Below are 26,892 nucleotides of genomic sequence, written 5' to 3' on the forward strand. Positions count from 1 at the left end.
TGTATATACACCCCAAACATTCAAATAAACAAGTCTTTGTTGACTACTATTTCTCTTTTTTTGCTTTTTCTATTATACCATTTATCTTTCATGTTTGCTCTGGAAAGACCTTTTCTTCCCTTGTTTTTTTCCCCCCTCCTTCCCTCATCGGGCATTGATGTTTTACCTGTAAGTTTTTCAGTATTTTGCTTCAGTTTTTCTTACATTTTTATAAATTCATTGTTGTCACCATTTTACCTACGTTACATTTCTTCCTCCAAACAATACTGTTATATATTTTGTCCTGCTTATCATAATTGTCTCTGCTTAGTATTCCAGCTTCTTTATCTTCTATTTCCTACTCAATTTCTCTACAGCCACTTGTTGCTGAGTATTTCACTTCATGCCAGTCTCTCACTCCTGGCAGCAGCAGTGTTTGATGCACTGCACATTTTTGAGGACCTTACATGTCATTTCTTTGCTTATAACACCCGTGACTTCCTGATGATGCTTCTGATGTTTGGTGTTTGGCAGGCTGGACTCAGAGGCTAGAGAGCAGCTGTATCCCAAATTATGGGTATGTTTAGGTGATCAGAGGTTGAGCTTGAGGCCAGTGACACCCTGTTACAAGTGACAAAATGTATCAATATGGAAGTAGGTGTGGGAAAGGCTCCTCAATGTTGCATAACTGCAATTCAGTCCTTGGAAGTTGTCCATTGCCTAATTTATTCCTGTTTCCTCCCAACTGCTTCCAAGCCTCTGTGGCTTCTGTTGGGTCATCATTCTAAATTTGAGAACTGGGAGGAGACAGAGGGCAACCTTCCAAGCAGGAGTAAAAGATAATTCAGCAATTAATCTCTGGCATTAAGTTGGATCTGCTTGTGAACAGAGGAACCAGGGCTGCGACTCCTGCCTTGAGTGAGACAGGACAGTGCAACACCATGGCTGTGTCTGAGCCCTCTGGACATGTAGGACTGGCTGCCAAACAGGAGTGCTTTAGTAGCTTCTGCCTGTTTTCCTTAGTTAGTAAAGAGACTCCTGATTTCTTAACTTGTTTAGATTTGCTGCCCTGGGCTGTTCATATGTCCTTAAGGAGCACAGAATATTCATGAGGTACAGTCCTCAAAAATTCTGAAATGTCAATCCCCATCCCTGGAAGTGTTCAAGGCCAGGCTGGATGGGGCTTGGAGCAGCCTGGTCTAGTGAAAGGTGTCCCTACCCATGGCACAAGTTGTAGAGATTATCTTTAAGGTCCTTTCCAACCCAAAAACCATTGCACAGAATGATTCAATGATTCATTCTATATTTGGAGCTACACAGAATGGATGGCTAGAAAGAGCACAGGGCACAAAAGAGCAAGTAAAAAAGAGAAAGAAATAATTTATTTTTAGAAAGATGGAAATCATAACAGTTTCTTCAGAAAAAAAATGAGCTATGGTATGAGACTTTTCTGTCCTTGACCTTCCTGGTAATACAGACCCCTACAGACTCTACAGATCCATTTATCAAAACCCAAAAAGTTAAAACATTTTTCCTGTGTACATATACATCAGATAACAGAAAGTTTGCCATATTTAGCAAATGACACTGAATATGTGTCTTCTAATAAAGTAGTCTAAAAAAGATGCAGTGAAATAGAGTGTGCCTGCCTGAAACTGACATTTTCAGTATACACATTAAATTTAAACAGTAGAAGGTTATGATACTTTATCTTTTTGCCATAAAGATAAAAAGTACCCTAACAGAATGGAGAGGGGGAAAAAGGCAGTTTAATAAGTTTAAGATGATAAATAGAAGAACCAATAAATTTGGAACCAGGAGTGCTGTTGGAACAAAACCCTGAAAAAAAAGCAGAAGTAGGCAGCAGAGGTGCTTTCATGCCATCTCAGATTTTCAGTCTTGAAGTGGTCAACCAATTCTTGTTTTCACATCACGTTAGTGGGATTTGCATTTGATGTCCAAAAGATCAGATTTGTTTCTTGCAGATTGAATATCCTACATATGCTACTTGTAAATGTCTTTTTCCTATGGTTTTTGCAGTCTGTGTATGCCCAGCATTCCTGTCATCTTTAGTGGATGAACTGCAGTGATTTTTGCCCCTTCAGATATATATGTAAAAGAACATGTGTGTGTTTATAACACTTTATGGATTGTTTCATAGTTACATGATTTTGTTGCTTGCCTGTAGTACCCCTATGACCACACTACTTAACTTTCCAGCTTCCAGTCCTCCAAATTACTGTGTCACAAGAATATTCACAAAATTTTTTATTATTTTTTTAAACAGTAGAAATAAATACTTGTGCATTTATAACTCAGTTAAATTAAGGTTCTGTCAGTATATTTATACTGCTTTCCTCACATCTTTAAACATAGATCTGTCTATATAGATTGTTAGTAGCTAACTAAATACTACTACACATCAGCTTATCTTCTGGGAAATTAATATTACATGTAACTTTGGAACAAAAGAGTGCTTATGAGCTACATATATAAACTTTTGGTCAGTCTTTGTTAAGGATTGGTTCCAGATTTGGGCCATCATGAAAGCCAGGGTCAGTATTTATAAGGGAGCATCAGTGGGATTCAAGGGCATCTGATATGGAAAAGACTTTACATACTCCACTTACATGGTTAAATCCAAACCTTTCTTCTTGTTGTTTCCATGCATTCAGGTTCTCCTTCTCACACCCTGTCCCCAAACCCAGGTTTTCTATGAGAGAAGTGAGGACGCAGAAATGGTCCAGAACCAAAAGACAAACAAAAACACCTAGTGTGTAGACCGGAAGGTTCCATCTGTGTCACTGTACTCCAAAACCTGACCCATTTCAGTGGCATCCCTTTCTTTTATTTACACAAATAAACTTCACTAGGTGCTGAGTTAACTTGACCTGCAATAGCTATTAATTTTTTCAGTTCATATTCTTTATTTTCAGTCTGATTTGATGTAGAACAACAGTAATTGGCCATGGAACTTGTTAGATAAGCTACTCTTCCCTACCTACTTGGAAAACAAATATCAACACCCACAAAGTGTTTTCCCAGACTCTTGTAAACAGAGGCTACATAATATTTCACCTGGAGAAAGGGAGCAATTCCAACTTTCGGGGTAACAGCGTGAGAGCAGTTTCAGCTCCCTGGGTAACAGCACAGGAGCAGGTGGAGCACTCAGTGTATTTGGGATCACAGGGTTGTACTGCTGCTGGGGTGGAAGCTCTCAGTTTCAGTCTTTTTTTTTCTGCACGTTAGTGTACAGTGCTGCCATGCTTTAATAAGTAGTGAGAGCAAAGAGAAAATAAACTTTGCTGTAAGGGAAGCACTGTGGAGCATGGCAAAAGGAAAGAGTCAGGATCCCACACAGCAACCCAAGTGTAGCCATGAATGCCGTGCGTGTGAGGGAACGCCACTTTTGATTCTCGTTCATGTGTTTTGCTGGGGACTGCTTTTGTACAGAGCTGCTCAAATGTATTCCAGGAGCGCAGCACTCAAGGAACTTGGCCCTCAGGGAATCTTAATGCACCCACAATGCACAGCTTTCAGCCAGCAGGTTGCTCGTGTGCCTTCTGTTGAGTTATTGCAGGGAGTGAAAAGTGAATTCTCAGGATGTTTTTGCACCAGGGAGTCACCTGCCTTCTGCTTTCACATGGTGAACAATCAGTGATAATTAGTAGTCAGTTTCTTTGAGTTCTCTTAGTGATGTTTTACTGTATTTTTCTACAGTGAATTTTTTTTTCCTTGATTTTCAGTTAATTATTTATTTTTGCTTGGTGGCTTTTTAGCAGTAGTGTTTGTCATTACAATTGAGATAGTGGACTAAAATACTGGCTTCAAAAGCATTGTGAAAAGCCTGGGCCCAATAGGTTGATTTGCTCTAGAAAGGTAGGATATATCTTAAGATGATTAAAATGTAAAACAAGAAATACACTAACTACACAGAAAAAATCCATGCCAAATCTTGAAATTTGAATACTTAATACATGGAAATGAATGAGGAATAATTCTAGTTCATGCTGTAATTTCAGAGATATGTAGTACACAAAACTATCAAAAAATGATTCTAAGTGAACTTTCAGGATTTGTGTTCTCTTAATTGAGTCCCGGAAACTGTGAAAGATATGGCAACTGAAACACTTCAGATGCAAACTTAATGATTAAACTCAGAAATGCAGAGATCAAAGAGAAACTGCTGGGAAGATCTGAGAATTATGTCAGTTACAGATGTTATAGAAGTTTCTGAACAAAAGGTCTGTTGACAGTGCAAGAATGAAATCTTCAATCACTCAAAAAGAAAAATATTGGAGGATCAAAGAACATGTCAATAGCCAGTAAAATAAAACCTCAACTGAATTAGTTAGCTAATTAATTTCAGCTTTAAGTAAGAGATAAGTTTTAACAGGGATCAGCTCTTTCTTTTGTGACTAAAACAAGTACAGATTAATAAAGTGAGAATTTAGAATTTAATCACCATCAGTTACTTAAAGGATAAGATCAGGGCAGAAACTGTGTTCCCAGTGTTTACCAGTTAGCACAGATACACAAAATTCACACACGGGAAGACTTATCTAAATGTTTCATAGGAGAGTTATCTGGGGTTTCATATGCCAGAGATTGTTTCACAAGGCTTTTCCAAGAGTGTTTTTTTGTTTTTGGAATGCTGCTTGGGAGGATATGATCTTGCACACTATAATCTGAATTATCTATACTCCAGAAGTAGTTTTACTGGTTGTTGTCATGACTGTGGTCAGAGTACTTTTACCATGCCAAAACCGTCTCTATGGAGGGATGTGAGAAACAGAGTAGGAGGCAAATAGTGATCAATCCTAATTCCAGTTTTTGGAAGGAGAAATAAATCTGTATGTGGTATAGTTTATGCTTTTTGTTATACCAGTACAATTGATGCTGCCACCAACATGCTTGCATTTAAAAGATACGAGGCTTTGCTCTGAGGAAGTTCTTCTTTCCTGAAATTGCTGCTTATGACATAGGTCACCCAAGGCCATGCCACAATTTCACCTATCCTTCAAAACTTAAGACAGGTTAGTGAGGTAAATTAAGCTTAGCATGACTCTGCTCTCCAGACCGCTGGCAACAGACAAGAAATCAATTAAAGATAATCAAGCAATATATTTTGTGGAGTTGACATTTTGGGAGTATGTAGGGAAGATGACTGATATAGTTTCAGATGTGACTGGCATTCCATTGGGTTATGAATTGGAACTAGGACATGATGACTGACTAGTTGTAACTTCTCTGCTGGATTTAGACAGACTGTCAGCTACTCACCAACCAGCCAAATGACAAAATCAAATTAAAAGGCACATTCAGAGCCACTACTGTGCAAGCCCCTGGACACCCTGAATAAGCAGATGGATCTTATACTGAGTGCCAGATCCGAATTGGCAAGGAAACAATTCCAGAGGCATCAGTCCCTTTTGCTGGAAATTCCCTGTGTATAGATGTTCAGATCTTGGGGCAAAACAGAATGCCTCAGGAAGAGTAGGAGGAAAAATCTGATTCATAAAAATTCAAGTTCAGGGCCAATGCAGAGAAGAAAGTAAAAGTTTTCCCTTTTAAAAGAGATTATATGTAAAGTATCAGATAATAGTTCTGTTAAGACATTAAATAAAAATATTTATATTTGTTGGTTTTGGATTTTTTTACCACTTAGAGCTGAAAAAAGAGAGGAGTGAATGAAATTCCAGGAGGGATTCAGATCTAAAGTCACAGGGTCAGTGCCAGCAAGCTGCAAGAGTAAAGCAATGCATTGACAAAGACAAGCATTTTTCTATCAGAATGGAAAAAAATAACATCTGTCTAGGACATGTACCAGGATTAATGCTGGTATGGAACAGTCCAACTGACCAACTGCAAAGTCTTAAATCTAAATTTTTGGATGCTCAGAGTGGAATTGCAGTGATGAAACTACTATTCATTCTGATTGACTGCTGGTTTTGGCAGGGGTGAAACCAAATCATCATGCAGATTATTTTAATTATGAAATGAAGGAAATTAATGTAGTCCAAAGTTTGGGTTAGTCTATTTTTGAGAGTAAATTCCAAACTGTTTTATTAACAGATGTGCTTATATATTTTTAAATCAAAGTCCCACATGCTCTGTAAATGCTTTGAGGGCTTTGTTAAAAATATATCCTGAAGGGATGAACCACTGGCTCAGCTGAAGTCAGTGGAAGCTTCCCAATTCTTTTCATGAGGTCATAACACCACTCTCATTGTTTAAAAGGCATTTTCATAAAGTACATGTTAATTGTAAAATACTGTACATCTGGGGGCATCTTCTAAAAAGCTATAATTGTTTCTGCACTCAGGTACTAAAATAGCAGAAATAAAAAAGATAGATATAAATCAATTTGTAATTTAAATATTTGTCTTATGCACATTAACTATTAAATGTTTTAATATAGACAACACTTAAAGGAAAACCATTGTGATTATTTCTAATATCCATTGCTTGCAGATACAATCTATAAATATTAAGCTGTGACAGCTTGCCAGAACTTCTCTGCAAGGACCTATTGATGGAGTTTTCTAAAGAGACTTCATAAAAGCAGTAAACTGTGGGACCCTACAGTTGCCAGCTGCAGCAGTTGTTTCTCCAGTTTTCCCAATAAGATTTGTTGAAACTCTCTGTATTGCAACGTCTTTATTGGTAATGGATCCCTCCTTAATTTGCACTGATGCATTTGGAATGTCAGCTTCCAAAACAAGGCACATGGGAGGCATTTAAAGTAGATTTTATGAAAGGGAAATGAACAAAGAGCATGTCAGGTTCCATTTTGATTTGCATGACAAATCCAGCATGCAGTGTTCTGGTGGGTTGGGCTGGGCTTGCCTGCCACTCATGGAGTTTGTCACTTTGGTATGAGCACTTTTGACAGTCCGTTATGTTAATTGTTCTAAGGATTGTTTTGCTGGGGGAAGAAAAGGAAAGGAATTTTTATTTTTGTGTTTGTTCCATCTACAGGAAAGGAGGGATATCTGAGGGAACAAAAAATATTTTCAATTGGGTTTTGATCTATTTTTTTGGTAAATAATACTGTGAGGTCATCAACAAAGTTCAGTATTTTAAATCTTATTGTTACTCACTCTGTGGTTTCGAGTGGAAAGTACTAGGCCCCTAAACTAGAAACTTGGGGAATCTATTGTTTTGGTGCACACCATTCTTTGATCCTTTGAGACTCACAGTGATGGGTCCTGCCGAGTGGTTTGTGCTGTGCCTATGTGCTTCTATGGGATGATATTGTGGTGCTTTGACAAGTGCTAGCAAGAAATTTAATGCCCTCTGAGGCTTGTTGGACACCCATTGTTATCAGTGTGTGGGGAACTCTCAGACCTGTCGGTAGATGTGTGCACAGGACTGAATTCTCCTGGAGGCATATTGAAGGTGGAGGTTGCTGTGGTCCCTGAGGGTACACACACTTGTCCACCATCTGCATTAAAACAGTCACAAAAGGTTTGGTGAGTTTCAATAGTTCCTGACTGACTTCAGGTGGCAGAACACTGTAGGTTGATCACAGAACAGTATTTTCAGACTGACAGAACAATCAAACAAAGTTTCAGAAGACTGTTGTTTATGTTGGTGTCTCTCTTTTGCAGTTACTGCTGATTTTCAGCCAAAGAAGAGCTGAATGGTTGAAGAGATAGAGCAAGAAGACAGAATTTTCCACAGGTTTCTGGGTAATGGCTGGCATTTACCTTTTCAATTCATAACTGCTGCCCTGAAAACTAAGCCTTCTGATCTTGTTTTCGTAGTTTTAGTTACTTTCCCAGGAAAGTAACTGTAAACATAAATATTTACACATTCCTTCTAAGAAACGTCTCTGATGGACATTTCACATGACCAGTGTGATTGGGAAGGTGGTAATTTAGTTATCCAATCCCTGGTCATTGTCAAGAATCTACAAATACTGGAGTCAGAAAATAAAGTTACTTCTTTTCCTGTCATACCATTGAGACATGTCTGTGTGAATCATTCTGTGTCCTTTAGTGACACATAACTCCTACACAGCATGTAGTGTTCTCCTTTACATGTTGGGATCTACATGCACCACGACAGGTTAGCTCCAAGTACAGAATGCTTTTTAGTATAAAATCATGCACCCAAATGCAAAAATACTCAAATGAAGTGAAACAATCCAGTAGTAATTCCAATCACACTCTTGCTCAGCACTTCAGTGTGCTAATGTTACTTTTGATGCCCAGTGCCATCCTCCTTAAGGTCTATTTTAGTAAAATCTGTGGACTTGCACAAGAATCAGCTTGAGTTGGTGCATCTCAAAATATCAAACCCAATGTAATTAACAAGTTACTGGTGATTATGAATAACAATCTTCCACCACCACTGAGGAGGACTGCTGTGCTGTTTTACTGAAAGCTGAGCTCAGTGGGAGGTGAACTCACAGAACTTTAGGTCCCAAGGGACTGAAGGCTTTGGCTCACCAATGGGGATGGCTGTGCTGCGGTGGCTGTGCCGATTCCACTCCAAACTTACAGTCATTCAGTGTAGGACGAGGGAGTCTCCAGGGAGGACAGTCTCCATCAGGAATTGCCCTTGTCCTTGGGTAGATACAGGGTCCCTTGGCACAAGGCAGCTGCAATCCAGAGCTGCCTAGGCCACCAACTTCTGAATGCAGTACCAGTCTGTAGCTCTTGGTCTTGTGACTGGATGGTGCCTCTCCATTTCCTGGTAGCTTTCCTGTTTGGTTACTTCTTGGAAAATCATGTCACTGTTTCCTGTCAGAGAGCAAAGTTGCTAAACCTCTCCTACAAAGAATTAGTTTCGTTTCTTTTTAATTGGTCCCAAAATAGAAAAAAGCCACCACAAATCCAAGTCACAGAAGGTGAAAAAAACTTTTCCAGAGGTCCTTTCCAACCCGACCGAGTCTGTGGAGGCTCTGCGGTTCTGGCCCCTCCAGCCGGGCAGGGGGCGGCAGAGCGGCGCAGCGGCCGCGGAAGCGGCGCGGGCAGCGGCCGGAAGCGGCGGCGGCCGTGCCGTGTTTTACCGGGCCGTGCCGTGTTGTACCGGCTTGTCTTGTGCCGTGCCGGACACACCGCGGCCCCGCGGCCATGGCAGAGCGCATCGAGCAGCGGCTGGAGGATCGCATCCCGGAGCTCGAGCAGTTGGAGCGGGTCGGGCTCTTCACACGCAAAGAGATCCGGTGAGCGGGGCCGGGGCCGGGTGAGCGCACGTGGTGCGGCCGGGAGCGCTGCGGGCGCTGATCTCCCGTTCCCGCAGGGCTGTCCTGAGGAAAGCCACGGCTCTGGAGTACAAAATCCAGCGGAGAGCGCTGCGGAAGGAGGATTTCATTAATTACATCCAGGTAGGCTTCACCGAGCGGCAGAGCGGGGCGGCTCTCGGTGCAGACCCAGCTCAGTTAGACCCGGGTAGTTTTGTAGTGACCCACGTTGGAAACCGATCAGAGTCCCCTCCTCACCTGGTCCTTGGTGTTCACCTGTGAGCGGTTGTTGGCACCGGAGTGTGAAGCGTAGCCAGGAGTTGATGCCCGAGTTTGGGGTCAGGCTTCTCTCGCGTTGTGACCTCTTCCTGTAGTTTTCTGTCTCTCCAGAGATGTAGAGCCCCCAGTTCCCTGACGTGCTGTGCAAACCGTAGTTAAGGGGAATTAATAAGTTCAGTATTAGGAAAAAGTTCCTGAAAGGGTGGCCGGGGACTGAACAGGCACCACAGGGAATGGTCATAATCAGGAGCCTGACAGAGCTCAAGGAGTGTTTGGAAAGTGCTTTAAGGCACAGGGTGGGATTGTTGGGCTGTGCTATGCAGGGCCAGGAATCTTAGAAATGTAGTAGTGACCCAGCTAAAAATTACTGCTTATTTTTTCCTGACTGTAACGTTTATTGTCCACCTGATAATTTATAACAAACTTGATGTAGTTTTTTCTTGCCTTGATGTTATGTGTCTCCACATTTGTTTTTAAATGTTTTTTTCTTCCCATTCTAGTATGAAGTTAATCTGCTGGAACTGATCAAGAAAAGAAGAGCAGTAAGTTTCTCAGTTGTTAAGAGTTCAAAATACTTTATGCCAAATTTTCTATTGCAATAAAATGTGTAATTTTTTCCTCCTAGCGCATTGGATATTCATTTAAGAAGGATGAAATTGAGTACTCTATTCTGCATAGAGTCCACAGCCTGTTCAACCGAGCTACAGGGAAATGGAAAGTAAGTTTATTTGTACTGAGATTCGGAATTCTTTTTTTTTTCTGCGTGACAGGTCATTGTACCAAAGGTGTGATGTTTGCTTGTCAGTGTACAAGCAATTTTGTACATTGTGAGGTTGATTCTTTTCTTTTGATTTCCAACAGGATGATGTCCAACTTTGGCTTTCTCATGTTGCGTTTTGCAAGCAGTGGGTGAGTTTTCAAATCCTGATCTTACCCAGGTTGAGACTGGTACTTATTCAGCCACCTGAAACCTGATTTAAAGATAGGGGTACAAACTTTAGTGTTATGTGCTGTAATACTGAAATAATTTTGATAGTATTGTTGGAGCTGCTTGGGATTTTCACTGATGTGTATAAGTGTAGAGTTTGAGTGAGAATGAATTAGTACGAAATTTGATGCTTGCAGGGGCAAAGGTGAGTCTGACTGCATTAAATCTGGAGTACCAGTTGGTTTGTGAGAACCATAATATTGGTTATACCTTCTCTGGAGTGAGTGATTAACTTGTCTGTGAACTGTGATTTTGTTCCAAATATTTATTGTAGTGTCTGTGCTGAAAAGTCTAATTCTGTCAGTTTTGTACTTGATAAACTTACCCGTGCAAGGCTTCACATTATTACCAGAATTCAGTTGTTGTCATTTCTGTACTTGAAGAAGGTGACTTTCCATGGTGGTGAAGGTGGCCAAAGTAAAATACAGTCTCCATCTCAGAAGAGGGCAGTGAAACCATGGGTTTGGGACTTGGGCAGCATTTGTGTTGGCTGTGTGGTTCAGAAAATTTGAGTTAGCTATACTACTCTAATGTGGTGACTTTTAAATGCTGATCACTGCTGAGTAAGTATGAGAAACTTTCTACTGTAGATAAAGCGGCAGAGAAGCATCTTTTTCAGAGCAATTTTACTACAGCTTGTAATCTTTCCTACTGAAACTTTGGTGCTGGGGGTTCAATTCAGTATCAGAGTGGGTGAAACAAAACTGCTTCTTTTACAGAATGCAAAACATCAACTCAGTAAGGTGTTTTCTACCATGTTGGCCATTCATTCCGATAAACCAGGTAAATAACACAATGGTGAGTGCTGCATAAATGCCTCAGCATAGATTGTATGGTGTTGGTTTAAATTCTTGTAGATCTCAGTTTAAACTGTTGGGCTACAGTTCTTCTTACTCTCTGTTCTTTGCCTTGTTGCTGCCTCAGGGAGAAGGGCTCTGACAGAATTTGTGCTGAGCAGTCATAAATAGATGTGAAGTAGGTCAGAATGACGAATTCCCAGGTAGACTTTGGACTTGGTAGATGCAGGAGCAAGAGGTGTCGAGTGCTCATGACTGCATTTTGGCTTTTGAAGACATCATTAGATCTGTAGCTAAACCGGATTAAACTTCCTGGATATGGCTGTCTGCTTTACAGTTTTACGTGGGAGATAGTCAGTCTTATTCTGGTGCTGAACTCATGTTGTGAGGTTAAATAAATTTATTTGTGTCACCTGTTGCAGCACTGTGGATTATGGCAGCAAAGTGGGAAATGGAGACACGACTGTCATCAGAAAGTGCCAGGCATTTATTCCTTCGTGCTTTGCGCTTCCATCCAGAGTGCCCCAAGCTTTATCAAGAAGTGAGTTCCTGTTTTCTTCTATGACTGTTTACTTAATCAATCAGAGCAAATCAGTTTGGCATATTTCTCATATCTGTCTGAGATAACTGGAAAAACTTGTTTTTCCATCAGCAGGAAAATGTCAAAAGTATTAAAAAAAGCATCCCCAAAATTCCTTTCTAAGGTACTCCTAAGCTCTGCTAGGATGTAGTTGTCAGGCTCAGTCTGGCATCCCCAGTCTTTATTGAGGAACTTGTTTTTCTTTGGGGGCAAGTTAAGGTTTAAAGAATGACTAAAAAATTACCATTGCTACCTGTTGGAAATTTCTGGGCAAATACACAGGGCAGATAGTGGTAGGTACACAAACCTTCAAAAACCAAGGCTCTAAGACGTGTGGGATGTGGTGAAGTCCTTATTTGTATCCTCAGAGCTTGTTTTACTCTGTAGACTTAGATTTTTATGATTTATCCCCACAGTAATTTCATTTTGTTGTCACTCTTGCAGTATTTCAGAATGGAGCTTATGCATGCTGAGAAACAGAGGAAGGAGAAGAAGGAATTTGAACAAGCAAAGATGGACCTGGTAGGTCAGCTAAATTTAAGAGATATTGTCTGTGTATTACATGTTGAAATTCACAGTTTTGGATTAGTGGTTTATTTGACAATGGCTTAGAGAAAGATTTTGTTCATGTCCCGCAATTGTGTGGAGCTTTTCAAGTAGTTGCTGATGCTGAGCTCTAATACTTCATACATTACTTTTTTCCTATGCTTTTGTAGAATCTATTATTACATTCCCCAGTCTGAAAATTAACAGTCATTTCTGGAAAGTAATGGTCAAACTTCCTACCTCATTTCTTTGTAGTTGACTTGTGTGAATTACATAAAAATAGACTTGCATGAAGAAAAACATTAATATCTTCTGATTTTTTTTTTCCCAGCTTGCAAAAATGTTAGCTGAGAAAGGACAATAATTTCTTCAATTATATGGTTGATATTTCAGGGGGAATTCAATTACTCTGAAGAAATTCTCAATGGGGAAATGGCTCGCATAGTCTACAGGGACGCTTCTCAGAAAATTAAAGGTGAATGAACATTTCTTGTACTTATTATGAAAATTGTAACCTTTAGCCTAGTGCTGGGTTACAGCCTCAAAATTTGACTATTTAAAAAAGAAAACCAAAAGACACTACAGAATTACATAACCTTTTTTACTTTGCTGAACATTTGATCACAACTAATCAACTGCTACTAGTGGCAAAAAAGTAAGAATTCAGACTGATAATAAAGCAGGCTAAGCTATTCTAAATTAAGCAGGCTTGGTAAAAATCAGCCATTTTATTGAGAGAATTGGGTAAAATAACTGCAAACTAGTAGCAGATGTCTTTGAGAACTTTGAGAATGATAGATGGGGATATTTTGGAAGACTGGGAAAAATACAATAATGAACTTTGAAAATTAGTGGGGAAAAAGAACATTAGAGGAAATTTCAGAAAGAGTTAGCTTAATTTAATTTTCAGGAGAAATACTGGGGAAAATAGGCATACAAATGATTTGTAAGCATCTAAAAATAGGTGAGTAATGGCTTATGGGTGTTCACAATGATCTGATTATGTCAAGTCATGTCTTTTCAAAGGTAAGTTGTGGAGATACAGGATGGACATAATTCATGGACATCTATTTTGTGCAGCCTTGGAGAGATCTGTCCTGAGTGTGGAGCATTTTGTGTTTTCATGGCAGAGTCATATAAGGGAGTAGAGGAGCTGCTGGTTAAATTTGCATGTGGAAAGAGATACAGAAACACAAAGTTCAATTGATGTAATATGTTGAGGAATCCTTCAGTAAATACTCTTCTTGATAGTTTAATCTTCTCTTGAAATGTAGGTGTTGAATTCCAGCTGGCTGTGCTCTCTATTGCAAAGCTCTTTGATTTTACCCAAGACTTGCAAAAAGAAATCCTTGAAAGGTGAGTTGTAGCTTTGTGTTTTCTTTTTATTTTATTTTGGTTTGGTTTTTAAGAAACATGTTCTCTAACTTAGAGTAGATTGACAGGACTTTCAGAACTAAAGGGTGTTCCTCTAAGGAAATGGTGTTAGGGCTTATGTGAAGTCCTTTAAGAAAAACAAAAGCATGATCTTCAGAAGAGGATACTTTTATCTAACTTCAGAAAGAGCTTTAAAAAACTGCTAAGAAAATTTAGATAAAATACAGTTGTCACTGAATAATTACTGCACTTAGTTTCCTTAAATTCATTGCAGGAGCTGTGGATTTTCCTAGTGTTCTTTGGTGGGGTTTTGATCTTTTGTTTCTCCAGTTGTTCGTCTCAAAAGCGAGATCTCTCTTGACAGCTTCCTGTCTGTTTTGTGTTATTTCTGGAGAATATTCATATTAAATAATTTTTTAAAAAGCTAATATTTTGTCTTTCTCTTATGGAAAGGAAAATATATTTTTCTGTCATTTGATTACTTAGCTATGTTATTGTTATTGTTGTTGTTATTATTGTTATTATCATCATCATCATCATCATCATTATTATAATTATTACTATTAGTTACTTAACTACAATTCTATAGCAATATAATAACCCTCTTAAACATACCTGCAGGTGAGGAATGGTGGCTGTGTGCTGATACAAGCATGTTGTGTGTAGTTTGCAGGCCAGATATGCTGATGATCCCCTGACATGGGACTACATGGCCCGCCGGGAGCTGGAACTGGGGTCCCCACAGCCCACAGAACACACCACAAAACAGAAGAAAGTCTCAGAAATGGCCCAGAAAGAGGAACGGTGCTGTGCAGTCTTTGATGAAGCTGTGAGAGCAGTCCCAACAGGTGAAATGTTCTGCCTGCATTTTAACATTCATTTCTGGTACTTGAGCAGCCTGTAAGAGCCTTGAAGAAGGTGATGGCAGGCTCTACTATACCTAAGAGAAGGCAAGCAGTTCTTAGATGCTGCCTCTTGGGATCTATTTTATGTGTTAATTGGGTTATTTTCCAATGTATTTATGTTCTTGGAGGAGCTGCTTAACTGACAATGTGAGGCTTTTGCTGGTCAGCTGTGAGTAAGCAATGGTTTCAAGTTGCCAGAGGAGTGGGTATCCAACTTCACCCTCTGGTGTTGTTCTTACTTGTAAAGGAGATTGTCAAGGGGCTGTTTGTGGAGTGGTCTCAACCTTCCTGCTGTACGGCCTTTAAAGCCACAGAATAGTTTGGGTTGGAAGGGAGCTTTAAAAGTCTCAGGTGAGCTAAGAACTTGATGCTCTTTACAAAGAGTTACTGCCTGCAGTTTGGATTGGGGAGCCATTTTAAAGTGTAATGTTACAAATCTAGGGCCTCTCTTGTAATACAGCATTTTAAAACAAAGTTGGCATTAACACTTGGTATCACTTGTATCTTTGTATTTCTTAAAGACAAATATTTGTGCTTATTCTTGTGATTCTGTAAAGTGTGATATTATGCCTTTGCTCTTACAGAGGACATGTGGAAATGTTACATCACTTTTTGCTTAGAGAGGTACAACAGAAAAACCAACAGTGAACAATTAAAGCAAAAGGTAAAAGTTTATTAGGAAATACTACTAAGAAATCATTCCTCTTTTTATTGACTTTTGTAATACCTCAGATAAGAAACAAATGTATTTTTACATTTTATCAAAAATACTTACCTGTGGCCATCATTAAAAATAACTTAATCTCCATCTGGAGGGATCACTTTTTACTGCCAGGCTCACAGGTGGCATGCTTGGACATCATTAGCCTGGGCATACACCAGCCTTGTCAATAAAGTACAGTGACCTCTTTGGATGAAAGCTAAGATTGCAGACTTGTTAATAATGGAATGGTTTGAGTTGAAGGGGTTATTTAAATTCACTGACAGGTCGTTCAAACCTGTGTTTGTTCAAAGAAGAAGATGAATTAAAATGACTCTTGAAAATAAGTCTGAGCAAAGTTTGGTGCTGGCATTTGGGTAATTTAATTATGCATCTCTGCTTAGGTATGACTCAGTAAATTAATTAATTATCCTGTGCAACTTGGTCCACTAGTTTTACACTAAAAGAACAATGCAGTGTTGTTCTTTGCTCCTTAAGGAAGAGGAGTAAATACTCTTGATTCCACTTTATCTTGGAATGTTTGCAGATACCTACAGCATTAAACACATAATGTGTAATTAGATATTCACTGACATGATATACACACAATTCAGTGGGCTTCTTGGAATGCTGGAATCTGGTATATATAGGAATAATGCTTGTTTGCTTTTTTTTCTTTGTTGGTTCTAGAGGCTGGAGAGGACACTGAGTGTGTTTAGCAAAGCCCATGAGTCCAATTTGCTGTCAGAAGCTCTCTACAAGCAGTGGGTAAGAACTACACAGAAGAAATAGATGCTGAGGTTTTCCTGCATTATTTGTGTGCCTGTCTTTGCCATCTTGAGTAGGCACAAAGATGAACAATATTGGTTCAAAGCCCTGCTTTTTAACAAAGCTACATCTTCTGGGTTTTAGCTTCAGCTCTTACTGGACTCCAGCCTCTCTGAGAAGGCTGTGGAGGTGGCAGAAGCTGCAACCAGGCACTTCAGCCAGTCCGTGGAAACGTGGCAGATGAGGCTGCAGGTGCTGATCCAGCTCAAGAGGGATGATGTGACCCAGTGTTTTGAAGAAGCCATTAAACATGTGAAATCTAAGGTCTGTTGTGCTGGGGTTTTGTTTTGTTGGGTGTTTTTGTTTGTTTGTTTTTTTCCATTGTTGTTTTGTTTTTTTGTGGGTTTTTTTTGTTGTTTGGTTTTTATTTTTTTTAATTTGCTGTTGTTTTTGTTTTGTTTACAAGGCATTTAAAGTCCCTAACCATTTTTAAGGTCAGAAATAAGAACCTGACATTTCACATGCAAATTGCATTCCTGAGCATTAGGGAATTGTCAATTCACTTAAAATTCACATGTTTAAAGTTTGAATGCTTACAGGTGACATTTTACATACTCTCCTAGCAGCGAGCTTTTATTTATATCTTAATGGAAAAATGTGTTTCCAATGCCTGTGTGGTATTTCAAGCTTTGAATTAGCTTTTTGCTCTCCTGCTCTGTTCCATTTCAAACACTGGGTAGTGAGTGAGGAAACAGGAAGGTTTCTTTCCTTTTTGTTCTTGGAAGTCACCTCTGTGTACTGCAGTGCTCAGTGATGCAGAACTTCAGAACTTGGTTCTTATCCCTGGCAACACATCTGTCCAGCTAAGGATGATTTATCTTGAAAGTCAGGGAGGAAATGAGAAATTATTTCAGTGTGCAGTTCCAAGTTGTCTTTCCAAGACCTGTGTCCAGAGGATATTTTTTATGGCAGGTAATACAGATCCTGATGGCTGTGTTGCTGTCTGTTTCTCTTAAGTCAGAGTCATTGTATTTCAGCCATCTGATGTGTTTGCTGACCTTGTAGGGCACCTTGCCATTGTGGACCCTCTGGGTGGAATGGAGTGAGGGTACAAACAGCAAGGAAGACACTGAAGCTCTCTTCCAGGTACTTGTCTAATCAAAATCTACTTTTATGGCTGTGTCAATAAAATGGAACAATGTGTGTGAATGGAACATGCAACAAATGCTTTTTACTCAAGTTCCTTCATGGATGTGTTGATATAAAAGAATTTCAAGCAAAAGTGTGTGCATTAAAAAAAGCAGTTGGACATAGACTTACAGGCATAAATATTCCCATGTTCTAAGGCATATGAATGTTTGTAAACACAACCAGTGATGGGCTCCTACTTTTTGGTCTAGAATATTTGCTCTGTTTTCAGATACTTATCTGCATGGAAAAGAGAGTTTTTCCAGTCTGTGTGAAAACATCAGTCTTTTTACAGAATAGTCAAGATTTGAATGAGGACTTTAATCTCACTATGGATTTCCTCAGTAGTGTAGGGCAAAACATTTTCTCTTTGCCTGGTATGTTGGGTTGTGTTTTTTTTTTCTCCCAATTACAACATAAAATTCAGGTATTTAGGTGGAAGCTTGAATTTAGCTGTTTGTAGAGTATTGTGAAGCCCTCTGCTTGAAGGAGTTTATGGAAATGCCAGTTCCAGCTATATGGAATACCGGAGGGGAAATGTATTTTAGACTTAGGAGATCTCCTTTGTGTCAGATGCCTAATTAGGGAGAAGCACTAATTGGGCTTTTTTATTTTAGGTTATATGATAAGTTTATTTTTTGTTTATTTTGGGCTTTTTTTCCCTTTTAAACTTGCAGAGATCCTTATGTGCCACAACGCCTCCTGAATCTGTGACTATGAAAGAAAAGTATCTTGACTGGACTTACAGAAATTGTGGTTATAAGAAAGTTAAAAGACTCTTTACCAGGTAAAAAAACCCAAAAAAACTTCAGACCTGATTATTCTAGGATATATGTTAAAAGTCCTTAAGTCTAAAGTCACTTATTTTATTTCAGCCTGTGTGAAAATCGTCCATTTTCACTTGACTTCTTCAGGAAGATGATCCAAATAGAAAAGGAGCAAGTAAGTTGTTGACTAGCCAATTAATGCTTTTTATTTGTAAAATACAGTTCTAAATTGGGATTTAAATAGGAAGCAGAGTAGTGGTGGTAGTCTGTGATCAGTTCATGTTTGTCCTCTGCAATTGATTCACAGGATGTGAATACAAACCCAAGTTCCATGGCAACTAATCTTCAGCAGTGTGTGTGTGTAATTGCCATGACTCTCTTCCTTTGTCAGAATCTAATCATGCTGCAGATTCACTTCTTTACAAAATAAATGGCCTTTTAATACCTTCCTTTCTTAGGAATCCTGCAAAATGCTTAATCTGAGAGAATACTATGAACGTGCCTTGAGGGAGTTTGGTTCAACAAATACTGGTAAGGGGGATTCTGTGTTTTATTATTCATTCATTTGTTCACTGCTGCCTCTTTTATTTCCATCCATTTCAAAAGGTACCTGTTTGTTCTGCCCTTTTGCTTGCTGTCATGCAGAGTGGAGCTTATTTCTTCTGTGCCATCAAGTGTAGGACACTGCAGGGACCCTCCACTGTCAGCCCAGGGTCATTGGCATTGGGATGGCTTCAGCACAATAGGAGCAAATCAGGTTCAGACACTGGCTGGCATAAGAGATATGTATAACTTAATTTGGATTTATGAACAGTATGGAGCTATATATTTATAATCAAGATTTCTGCAATATTCCTTTTATGAAAGTATGCAGCTCAATTATTGTTGCATTATTTCTGAAGACATCACTATTGCAGCTGGGATAGAACCCAGGGTTTTACTCCTCAAGGTGCTGGAAGACTGTAGTTTCACAAAGTAAACCCTATTGCATTAATATCAAAGACACTTAGAAAAAGAGTTTCTAGTTAGGCTTGGTATGTTTAAGCAATATCTAGTTAAAATCTAACCAGAACTTTCATTTTTCTTTTAAAGACCTGTGGTTGGATTATGTCAAGGAAGAGCTAAGTCATCCCCAAGGCAAACCAGAAAACTCTGGAAGCATTCACTGGCGTGCTATGAAGATGTTGCAGGGAGACCTGGTGGAAGATTTTGTTTCTAAATACACTTTTTTGCAAACTGGACATTTATGAAAAACTATACATAGTTATAATATGACTGCATTTTTTAACTTCTTTGTACAAAGGTAATATGTTCCTGGATTTTATTAAAGTTTACCTTCTTTATGTGACAAAAAAGAATAATCTCTGTTGCAGTTATTTCTAGTGTTGATTCTGCCAGGGGCAGGTTGAAGTGCACAGTCAGAGGAAGCAAACCTCTGAGGGTGTTTTCATCAAGGCTTCTGGGAGCAAACTCTTGATTGTGCTTAAACATTCAGATAATTCTAGTGCATCTGGAAAGCTAATATTACAGCACCTAAATGCAAAAAAACCCCAAACCAAACCCCGTGGAAACTGCACCTCTAGGTGATCTTTCTATCTTATGAAGCTGAATCATGAAAAGTGAATTTCATTAAGTAAAAATACAGTATTTATTGCTTCCTAGTCTTGAAATAATCTGTAATCCTCATGACAAAAAGAGAAACAGCCTATGCAGCTTCCTTGCATTGGTGTTTGCATCCTGAGAGTGATGAAGGGTAGAGGGGAGCTGAGATCTGTTAGCAATGTCCTTGAGGTGAGAGTGGAAAGCTCTGATCCACACTTTTTCTGTCCACCCTGCCTAAAAGACAGGTAATGTGTTTTGAAAGGGTGCTGTCCTTGGCTGTTTACAGAGCCACAAAACTGAGAAATCAACATAAATGCTATCCTTGGACCAGTGGAGAAATGCAGGGAAAGTACAAGACCATGCAGCAGGTGTTCCTTTGTGCAATTTCCCAGTGATTGAAGGGTGACATAAGGACAATACAGGGAAGTATTTCTTGATTTTGCACTCAAGTAGAAATTGCAGCTCCTCTCAAGCAATGAATTCCAGTAACTTAGCTAGCTAGGAATAAAGTTTGGAGCAGCAGTCTGGTAAGATTCCTCCTTCTGTGACCAAATCTGAAGTACATCCTGCTTTCATGTTTTCCAAGCTTTTAGCCATGCCATCTCCTTTATCCCTATTAGTTCTCTGCCACCTCATTGTCTGACATTGAGATTTCCTTACTGATAATCACACCCTCCCTGCACCTTACACTGTCGCTGCTTCTGAACCACTTCTTGCTTCATCAGTTGCACAACTAAAAGTTTTCAAGTGCAAAGTTTGGAGATTTTAAAGTCCAACAAAGCTGATAACTCCATCATTTCAGAAAGTGGGCCATTCTTCCCAGGGATACACATTCCCTGCAAGTACACGTGCTTGACATCTGCCCAGCTATTCAGCCAAGGTGCTTCCTCTCTTCATGTTCTGAGCATGCTGGTACCACGAGGCCGGAAGGAAATTGTTATCTTTCGGCAGGGGGAAAACTCAACCCAGCCATGACTGGTATTAATACTTCATTTACAACTTCAGGAGTGAAAAGGTGCTTCCTCAGAGCTCTTATGCCTGTGTTTGTCCAGGATGCAGTCTCAATTACACAGTGGTGTTGGGTCATGGCTGCACTCGATGATCTCGGAGGTCTTTCCCGCCGAATTGCGTCTGTGACTCCGAAGCTGTGCACGGTGGGCTCCGCCGGCCGGGCGCTCTGACACAGAGGCTGGAGAGGGAGCAGTCCCACTGTCCTTCTCATCCCGGTGTCCCACCCTGGCCCTCGGGCCCGCCCGGCTGTCGCTGCTCAGAGGCGCCGAGGGCCGGGCAGGGCCGGGAGGTCCATGGTGCCCTTCAGGCCGGGCGGCGGGCTCGGCTCCGAAGGTTCGGGGATCCCGGGGAGGGCGGGGCGGGCAGCGGAGGCGGTGCGGCCGCCGTGAGGGCTTGTCCGGAGTCCGCGCCCTGCCCTTGGCCACCGGCTGCGGCCCTTGCGGCTTCCCGCACCCACCGCCGGCTCCTCCTTGTTCCACGTGAAGTGTGAGGAGAACTCGCCGTCCGCTCCCCAGTGCGCCCCTCAAGAGCAGCTGAGGGTTTTCTTCTGCTCTCCGTCCATCTTGGTCCAGCCCCTCAGTGCTGTTGGAGGATCCCCTTCGGCGTGTGGGCTCCCACCGAATGGTTGATTTCAGTGTTAGTACGTTGTCCACTCCTTATGTCCTCATTACCGCTGATTTTTTCACAGTGTGCTGCCGTTCCCAAAGGGGCACGGTTTGGGTCGGGGTTGTGGGGGTGAGTGAGGAGATGGGCTGTTCTGTGTGGGCTAATGCTAGGGGTGACCGATGGCAGCAGCAGAATTAGCTGTATCTCTGCAGATTCTGAAGTGAAAGCCTGTTTGTTATTAAACCTCTGATTCATCAAGGGACCAAATGGAGACACCTGGGAACACTGAAATGTGGTAGCAGTTTTGTGAGCAATCAGAGGTACTACTGCATTCTTTAAAACTGCCTTGTAGGTGATGGCTGCTGCCTCTGAGGAGAAACTGCTTCCAAATAAGTCAGAAATTGTGGTCTGGAAGCTCAGAAAAGGTAGGACAAAAGAAAGCAAGTCGCAAATATTAAAACTTGTGCACTACTTGAGAAATATGTTTAAAGCCTTTTGGTGATACATAGGAAATGTCTCATTAGTTACTGCAGTAAATTATTTCCATGTAGGTATTTCTGTATGCCTAGGTACATGAGTAATTAATCAATGTGACTTTTTTTTTTAACCAGAACCATGTTTTTGTGGGGTTTTTGTTGCTTTTTTTCTTCTAAATACCTACAGGTGAATGTGGTGAAACAAGACTGCTGGGTCCTCTGATGTAGTTTACAGAGTTATTTTCCAACTAGTCTGTGGAAAGTCCTGGTTTGGATTATGTTCTGGTGCTGTGGTGCAAGGCTATGTCCACTCTTCCCAAGCACCTGAAATGTGAAGCAGCTCTGTAGTGATATTACATGTATAGGAAACTGTGGGTATTACATTAAGATTAGTAAGCACAAAGTGTATTTGTGTACCTCTCTGTGCTGAGCACTTAATTGTTCTTGTTTTCCTGTTTAATTTCTGAATGTATCTGTTGGTGCTTTCTACTGGTTTTAGAATGTTTGCAGCAGAATATTCCAAATGTTCCTGATGGCAAGTCGGAGGAGAGTGAATCTGCTTCTACCTCTCCCACTGAAGGTGACGTTAGTGGCTCTACTGATGAGGGCTGGTACGATATATATGCTGACCTGGATGTGTGGGATAATGAAGTTTCTAGTATACCTGAGTCTTCAGGGCAGCAAGATGCATCTGAGCATGAGGTGGAAGACTGGGATAGAGAGCTAGAGGAGTTCACATGTGGTCCTTATGGTGAGTACACATTTGCTTGTGCTTCATCAGAGTTTTGGATAGCTGGAGGTAGGTGCTTTGCAGAAGAATGTGTTTAAGTAACTCTGTGTTCTATTTTGGGAAGCAATTTCTTGTTGTGTTGACCTCCTGGTCAATTTTGTTGTCAAATACAGGATTTAGAGGTGGTGGTGTGGAGTTCGCATGAAACTCTTGCTTGAGCAATTGAATTCTTAGGGAGTGGCATGGTAAGGAGGAGAATTCCATGTTTGTGTAGAGTTTCTCTGGTGAAGCAAGTTTTCTGTGGTGTATCTTTGTTATTCTGAAGCAGAAGAGAAAGGTACATGGTGTGCAGGAATTAACTTTGTTATCTAAAAATTCTTAAAGAAAATTCAAGGCTGTTCGTTATAATGTCTCTCTAGAGCATAGAGTTCTTTGGATCAGTGTTCAGTCTCTGAGTATGGTTTGTTGCTTTTACTGTAGTGTTTGGTGAGTTTTTGTGTTTTGGTTTTTTTTGTTTGTTTGGGTTTTTTGGTTTGTTTGTTGAACTTTGATTTTGTTGAAGCTTGATCCTCCTAAGTGGTTGTGCACGTGATCAGTCCCATGGACAAAAGTGGCAACGAATAGAAGGAGTTCCACTCACACTTTCAGAGTTGAGTTATTCCTCCAGCTTGTAACTTGTTTTTATGGTGATTCACCATGTTACAGAGTCTCAACCTTCCATTGGCCAGGCAGGTTCTTAGCATAGAAGGATGGATGGAGTTTAGCCAGAAGTGATTGATAACCTGGTGTGTCTTTGTTGGTGCAGAATAGTACTATTTCCATTTTCTTCTCATTAATGTGTATCTTTTTGTACTTAATACAATTTTCTTTGCTTAGGAAATATGAATTTTCTGTTTATTTTAATCCCATAATTAAAATAAACTTTTGTATTTAAATTCCATTGTTTGATAATGGAAGAAAGTGAGAGTTTTTTGCAGTCATTCTCTAAAATCATTCTGATTTTAACATGGGAATACAGTATTGGTTTTTTACACTGGGTAATCTGAGAAAAAGACTGTTCCCTTTTTGGAGGCTTTCCCTGCCTTCCATTCTGAGCTTTCATTTTAATCTCTTATATGCTCAAATTTATGGAATGTTTTGAATTTTGTACTGGAACTGCCCCTGTTTTTACCCTCTATTTAACTTGCTCATCCCACCTGTAGCTCTTTAAATCCTCACAAGCTAAGGCAGCTGTGATTATTGGATTCAGGTCCTTCTGAAGGATACTGAGTACAAGGATCTGAGTTGTTAATTGCTACAAATACAAAAATGTGCTTGATTGGTCATTTTATGTCTTTTTAAGTGTCTTAAGTTCTTGCTGTGATGGTTTGTTTGGCAGTGCTGCTGCAAGGCTGACACATGGGATATTGTGTTGGGTCCTCTGCTCCTCCATGCTCTGGGATTTTTCTTTGCTCAGTGTCTGCTGGCTAGAAATCTTTATGCTTCTGTTAAAACACTTTGTCCTATTTTTGTGCTAGATTGGCTAAATACAGGCCCATTAAGCTGAATTCTAGCCTAGTGGAAATGTTGTTCAGAGCCAGCTTTTACATGACCTCACCCTCCCGTCCTGTCCAGTGACCCAGATCTTAAAGGGTTTGGAGGAATCCTGATTGGGATGGTGTTATGAAATGAGTAGGAAGGAGGAAGGCAAATAAAAGTAATACTTTCATGAGCCTTTTATTCCCAGGGAAAACGTGAAAAAACTGCGTGCCTTGTAAGAACTAGTGACAGACATTCTGAGTTCCAGGTGTATCACTGAGCTTTCTGGAAAACTGTTTTGTCTGTGTGGCATGAATCTTCCTTCAAATGGAGACATTGCCAAATTCAGTTTTCTGTTTGCCTTTTTTTAAGGTCTAATTCATAAGTGCTGGCAGATCAAATTGAAGTAGTGAACTGGAAGGTGCCATAGACCTCCATAATAACCTGCTACACTATTCCACTACTTTCCTGAGTATTTTATCTTTATTTTATCTTCTTTAGATGCTGACGATCTCTCCTGTGGAAGCTTTGAGGAAAATAATCTTTCCAGCTCGTATGTATGGAAGGAGGATTGGTTTTACAACCCGGGCTGTCACCATGCACCTTGCTTTATTTTTCCACCACGAGTTAGAACAGTTGAGAAGGGCCAGTTTGATGATGCTGATGAATGAGGTTGAGCCTGGTCAGAATTAAGTTTGGCCTCTGTGTTGGATTATGTTCTTCAGCGACTGTGCTGTGTCAAGTCCCTTGGCTTTTTTGCAGAGTTGGGCCTGAGGCCAGAAATGCGTCACCATCTCCAGGGTTTTGCTTTGATTGTTTCTGAGCTGTTTATAAACTGCCCATCCTTGCCCAGGACACAAGAGTGCAAATGCTGGGTGTAAGGAGTCAGTGCATTTCTGGAGGATTTGTTTGTATTATATAGAGCTATATTGCTAATTAATTGTTTGAGGAGAAGTATTTAATTTCTAAACTTCAGCTTGTTTGCCAGGCTTCTGTCAGTTTTGACATGCTGATCCCTATGTTTTTGTGTAACTTTTAGTTTTCTTTCCTTTTCATTTGATGCTATCTGATTGGTTTGGATAACTTTAAAAACTGTCCCTCCTTTAAGCTTGTCTGTTATATTTCCATATGGTTCTAATGTTCATTTGTGATTCTTGTACTGGTGTTTAACAAAATCAGCTGTGGTGAGTATAGAAGAAGTTGTTTTGTGTTTATTTTTGTGTATTTCAGCAGCAAGGAATTACAAATACATGATACACATTTTGCAAATACATGTGTTGATATATAAGGGGGCCTTCTCCATCCAGTAGGAATGCTGGGTGCATAAGGCTGCCTCCCAACAAAGATTTCTCCACATCAGACCTTTTTGTGTATGGGCATATTACCCTAGAGTCCCACAGTTCTCTTTATTATATTCTCATGCAACATCAGATGTGTAATGACAAAGAATATATCTATGCTTATATGTATATTGCAGTATATAATCTCAGTGTTCTGCAGACAGTAGTGAATTAAGGTTCCTGATGCTGTTCTGCTGTTTGTGTTGTGGCAAATGAGGAGATGGGAACACAAAATTACCTCCACAGAGACCCTAAGAGAAGAGGAGGAGCTAGAACCGTATCCTTCTCACCTTTGCTCTGGAGTTAAAGGAAGTGTTCTCAAATGAAGTATGTAAGTGGATTGAGTTGCTGGTCATCTGAGTAACAACAGCCTTCAATGTGCTCATGTTTCATTAATCACTTTTATCTCAAAAACTTTTTCATGTTGTTGTGTTTAGAACTGACTGAACTGGAGCACAGTATGATGGTGTTTATTTTGGTTTCTTCTTTTTAAATCATCTAGTGTCTGAGACCAAAATAATTAATTCACTAGTTTAGAAGGAAGAAGTGAATGATACAGTGATATTTCCTTAATATTTTCCTAGAGAGCACAGGAAGACAAGAGCTTTTTTTTTTGGGTACCTTTCAATTCCTGGCTATGTTTTGGTGTTGAGCAGTTAAAGCAGAGTAGAAGAAGCATAGTGTTGAGGCTGCAAAAAAGAGGGCTTGTTCTTTTATTCCCATATGATGGAGGGATCTAGGGATTAATATTTCCATCAAAACTTCCTCAGTTACACCAATAACTGGCTCATAATCTCAAGTGAAAAAGTTAATTTGCAATTATAAATGCAGTATTCATAAAGATAAATTGAGTGCAGATTACTGTTGAAGTAACAATACACCAGTAAATTGTAAAAATTCCTTTGAAAATTTCCCGGTTCTTTTGTGAGCCTGCTTATCCTGTGCAAGCCTGGCTGTGCATGACAAGGCCCAAGGCTTCCCTGCAGAGGGCAGCAGAAAATTGTGTGCCCTGCTCGGTGTGAGCATTGTGAGCTCCCCGGGCTGGATTCCTAACGCTGATAGCAATTTAGATCAGAGTTCTGCATAGCCCTGTTGTTCCCCAGTGAGGCTGATTCATGGCCCTGATTAGTTTCTCTTTTTTTTTTTTTATTTCACTCTGAAGTTATACTTACTGGACTGAAAAATTTCTCCCATGGCTGAGTGAAGAACATCACTTGACTTCAGGCGTAATATAATTTTTTTTTATTATGCTTGTGGGAGATATCCCACCGTATTCAATAAAGATTAAACTAATAGTGTGGAAGCAAACCCATCTTTTGTAGAATTTTTTTATAAGGATAACCGAAAAGTCTTTATCACACTGATTAGGATGATTTTTCTTCCTTTACAGTTCCAAAATTCCATAATTCCTGAATCTTGAAGCTATTTTCCATGCACTTAATAAATCAAGGGTTTTTTTTTACCCTCTACCTTTAACAGCAATTAGTCTCATCTGTCTCAAAGGTCTTATTATTTGAGGAGAAATTGTACTGAATGGCTGCCTTG

The 26,892-nt window shown here is 40.0% G+C and overlaps 2 protein-coding genes across 4 annotated transcripts in view; both read left to right on the plus strand.

Moving 5' to 3' along the window:
- Positions 1-8,968: 8,968 nt before the first annotated feature.
- UTP6 (UTP6 small subunit processome component) lies at positions 8,969-19,446 on the plus strand. The gene is made up of 19 exons (XM_005526695.3): positions 8,969-9,154; positions 9,232-9,316; positions 9,952-9,993; positions 10,077-10,169; positions 10,313-10,360; positions 11,159-11,222; positions 11,659-11,777; positions 12,261-12,338; positions 12,756-12,837; positions 13,637-13,718; positions 14,403-14,584; positions 15,226-15,305; positions 16,032-16,109; positions 16,254-16,433; positions 17,175-17,255; positions 17,975-18,084; positions 18,173-18,239; positions 18,523-18,595; positions 19,157-19,446. The coding sequence occupies exons 1-19, from the start codon at positions 9,063-9,065 to the stop codon at positions 19,312-19,314; spliced, it is 1,794 nt and encodes a 597-aa protein (XP_005526752.2). The 5' UTR covers positions 8,969-9,062; the 3' UTR covers positions 19,315-19,446.
- A 79-nt stretch (positions 19,447-19,525) lies between these two features.
- Positions 19,526-26,892, plus strand: part of COPRS (coordinator of PRMT5 and differentiation stimulator) — a 31,119-nt gene continuing 23,752 nt past the window's right edge. Inside the window, exons 1-4 of one of the 3 annotated variants that reach the window (XM_005526843.2) lie at positions 19,526-21,317; positions 21,636-21,708; positions 22,259-22,510; positions 24,509-25,276. In XM_005526843.2, the coding sequence (XP_005526900.2) occupies positions 21,639-21,708; positions 22,259-22,510; positions 24,509-24,678 (492 nt within the window). In that variant the 5' untranslated portion in view covers positions 19,526-21,317; positions 21,636-21,638 and the 3' untranslated portion in view covers positions 24,679-25,276. Of the gene's footprint in view, positions 21,318-21,635; positions 21,709-22,258; positions 22,511-24,508; positions 25,277-26,892 lie in introns of those variants that run through there. The other 2 variants (XM_088065545.1, XM_088065546.1) reach the window with 2 other exon arrangements.

The sequence above is a fragment of the Pseudopodoces humilis genome, chromosome 21, assembly GCF_049639895.1.
Source record: "Pseudopodoces humilis isolate 2021_Gansu_Grassland_sample_001 chromosome 21, ASM4963989v1, whole genome shotgun sequence".
In the NCBI taxonomy this organism is placed as follows: Eukaryota; Metazoa; Chordata; class Aves; order Passeriformes; family Paridae; genus Pseudopodoces; species Pseudopodoces humilis.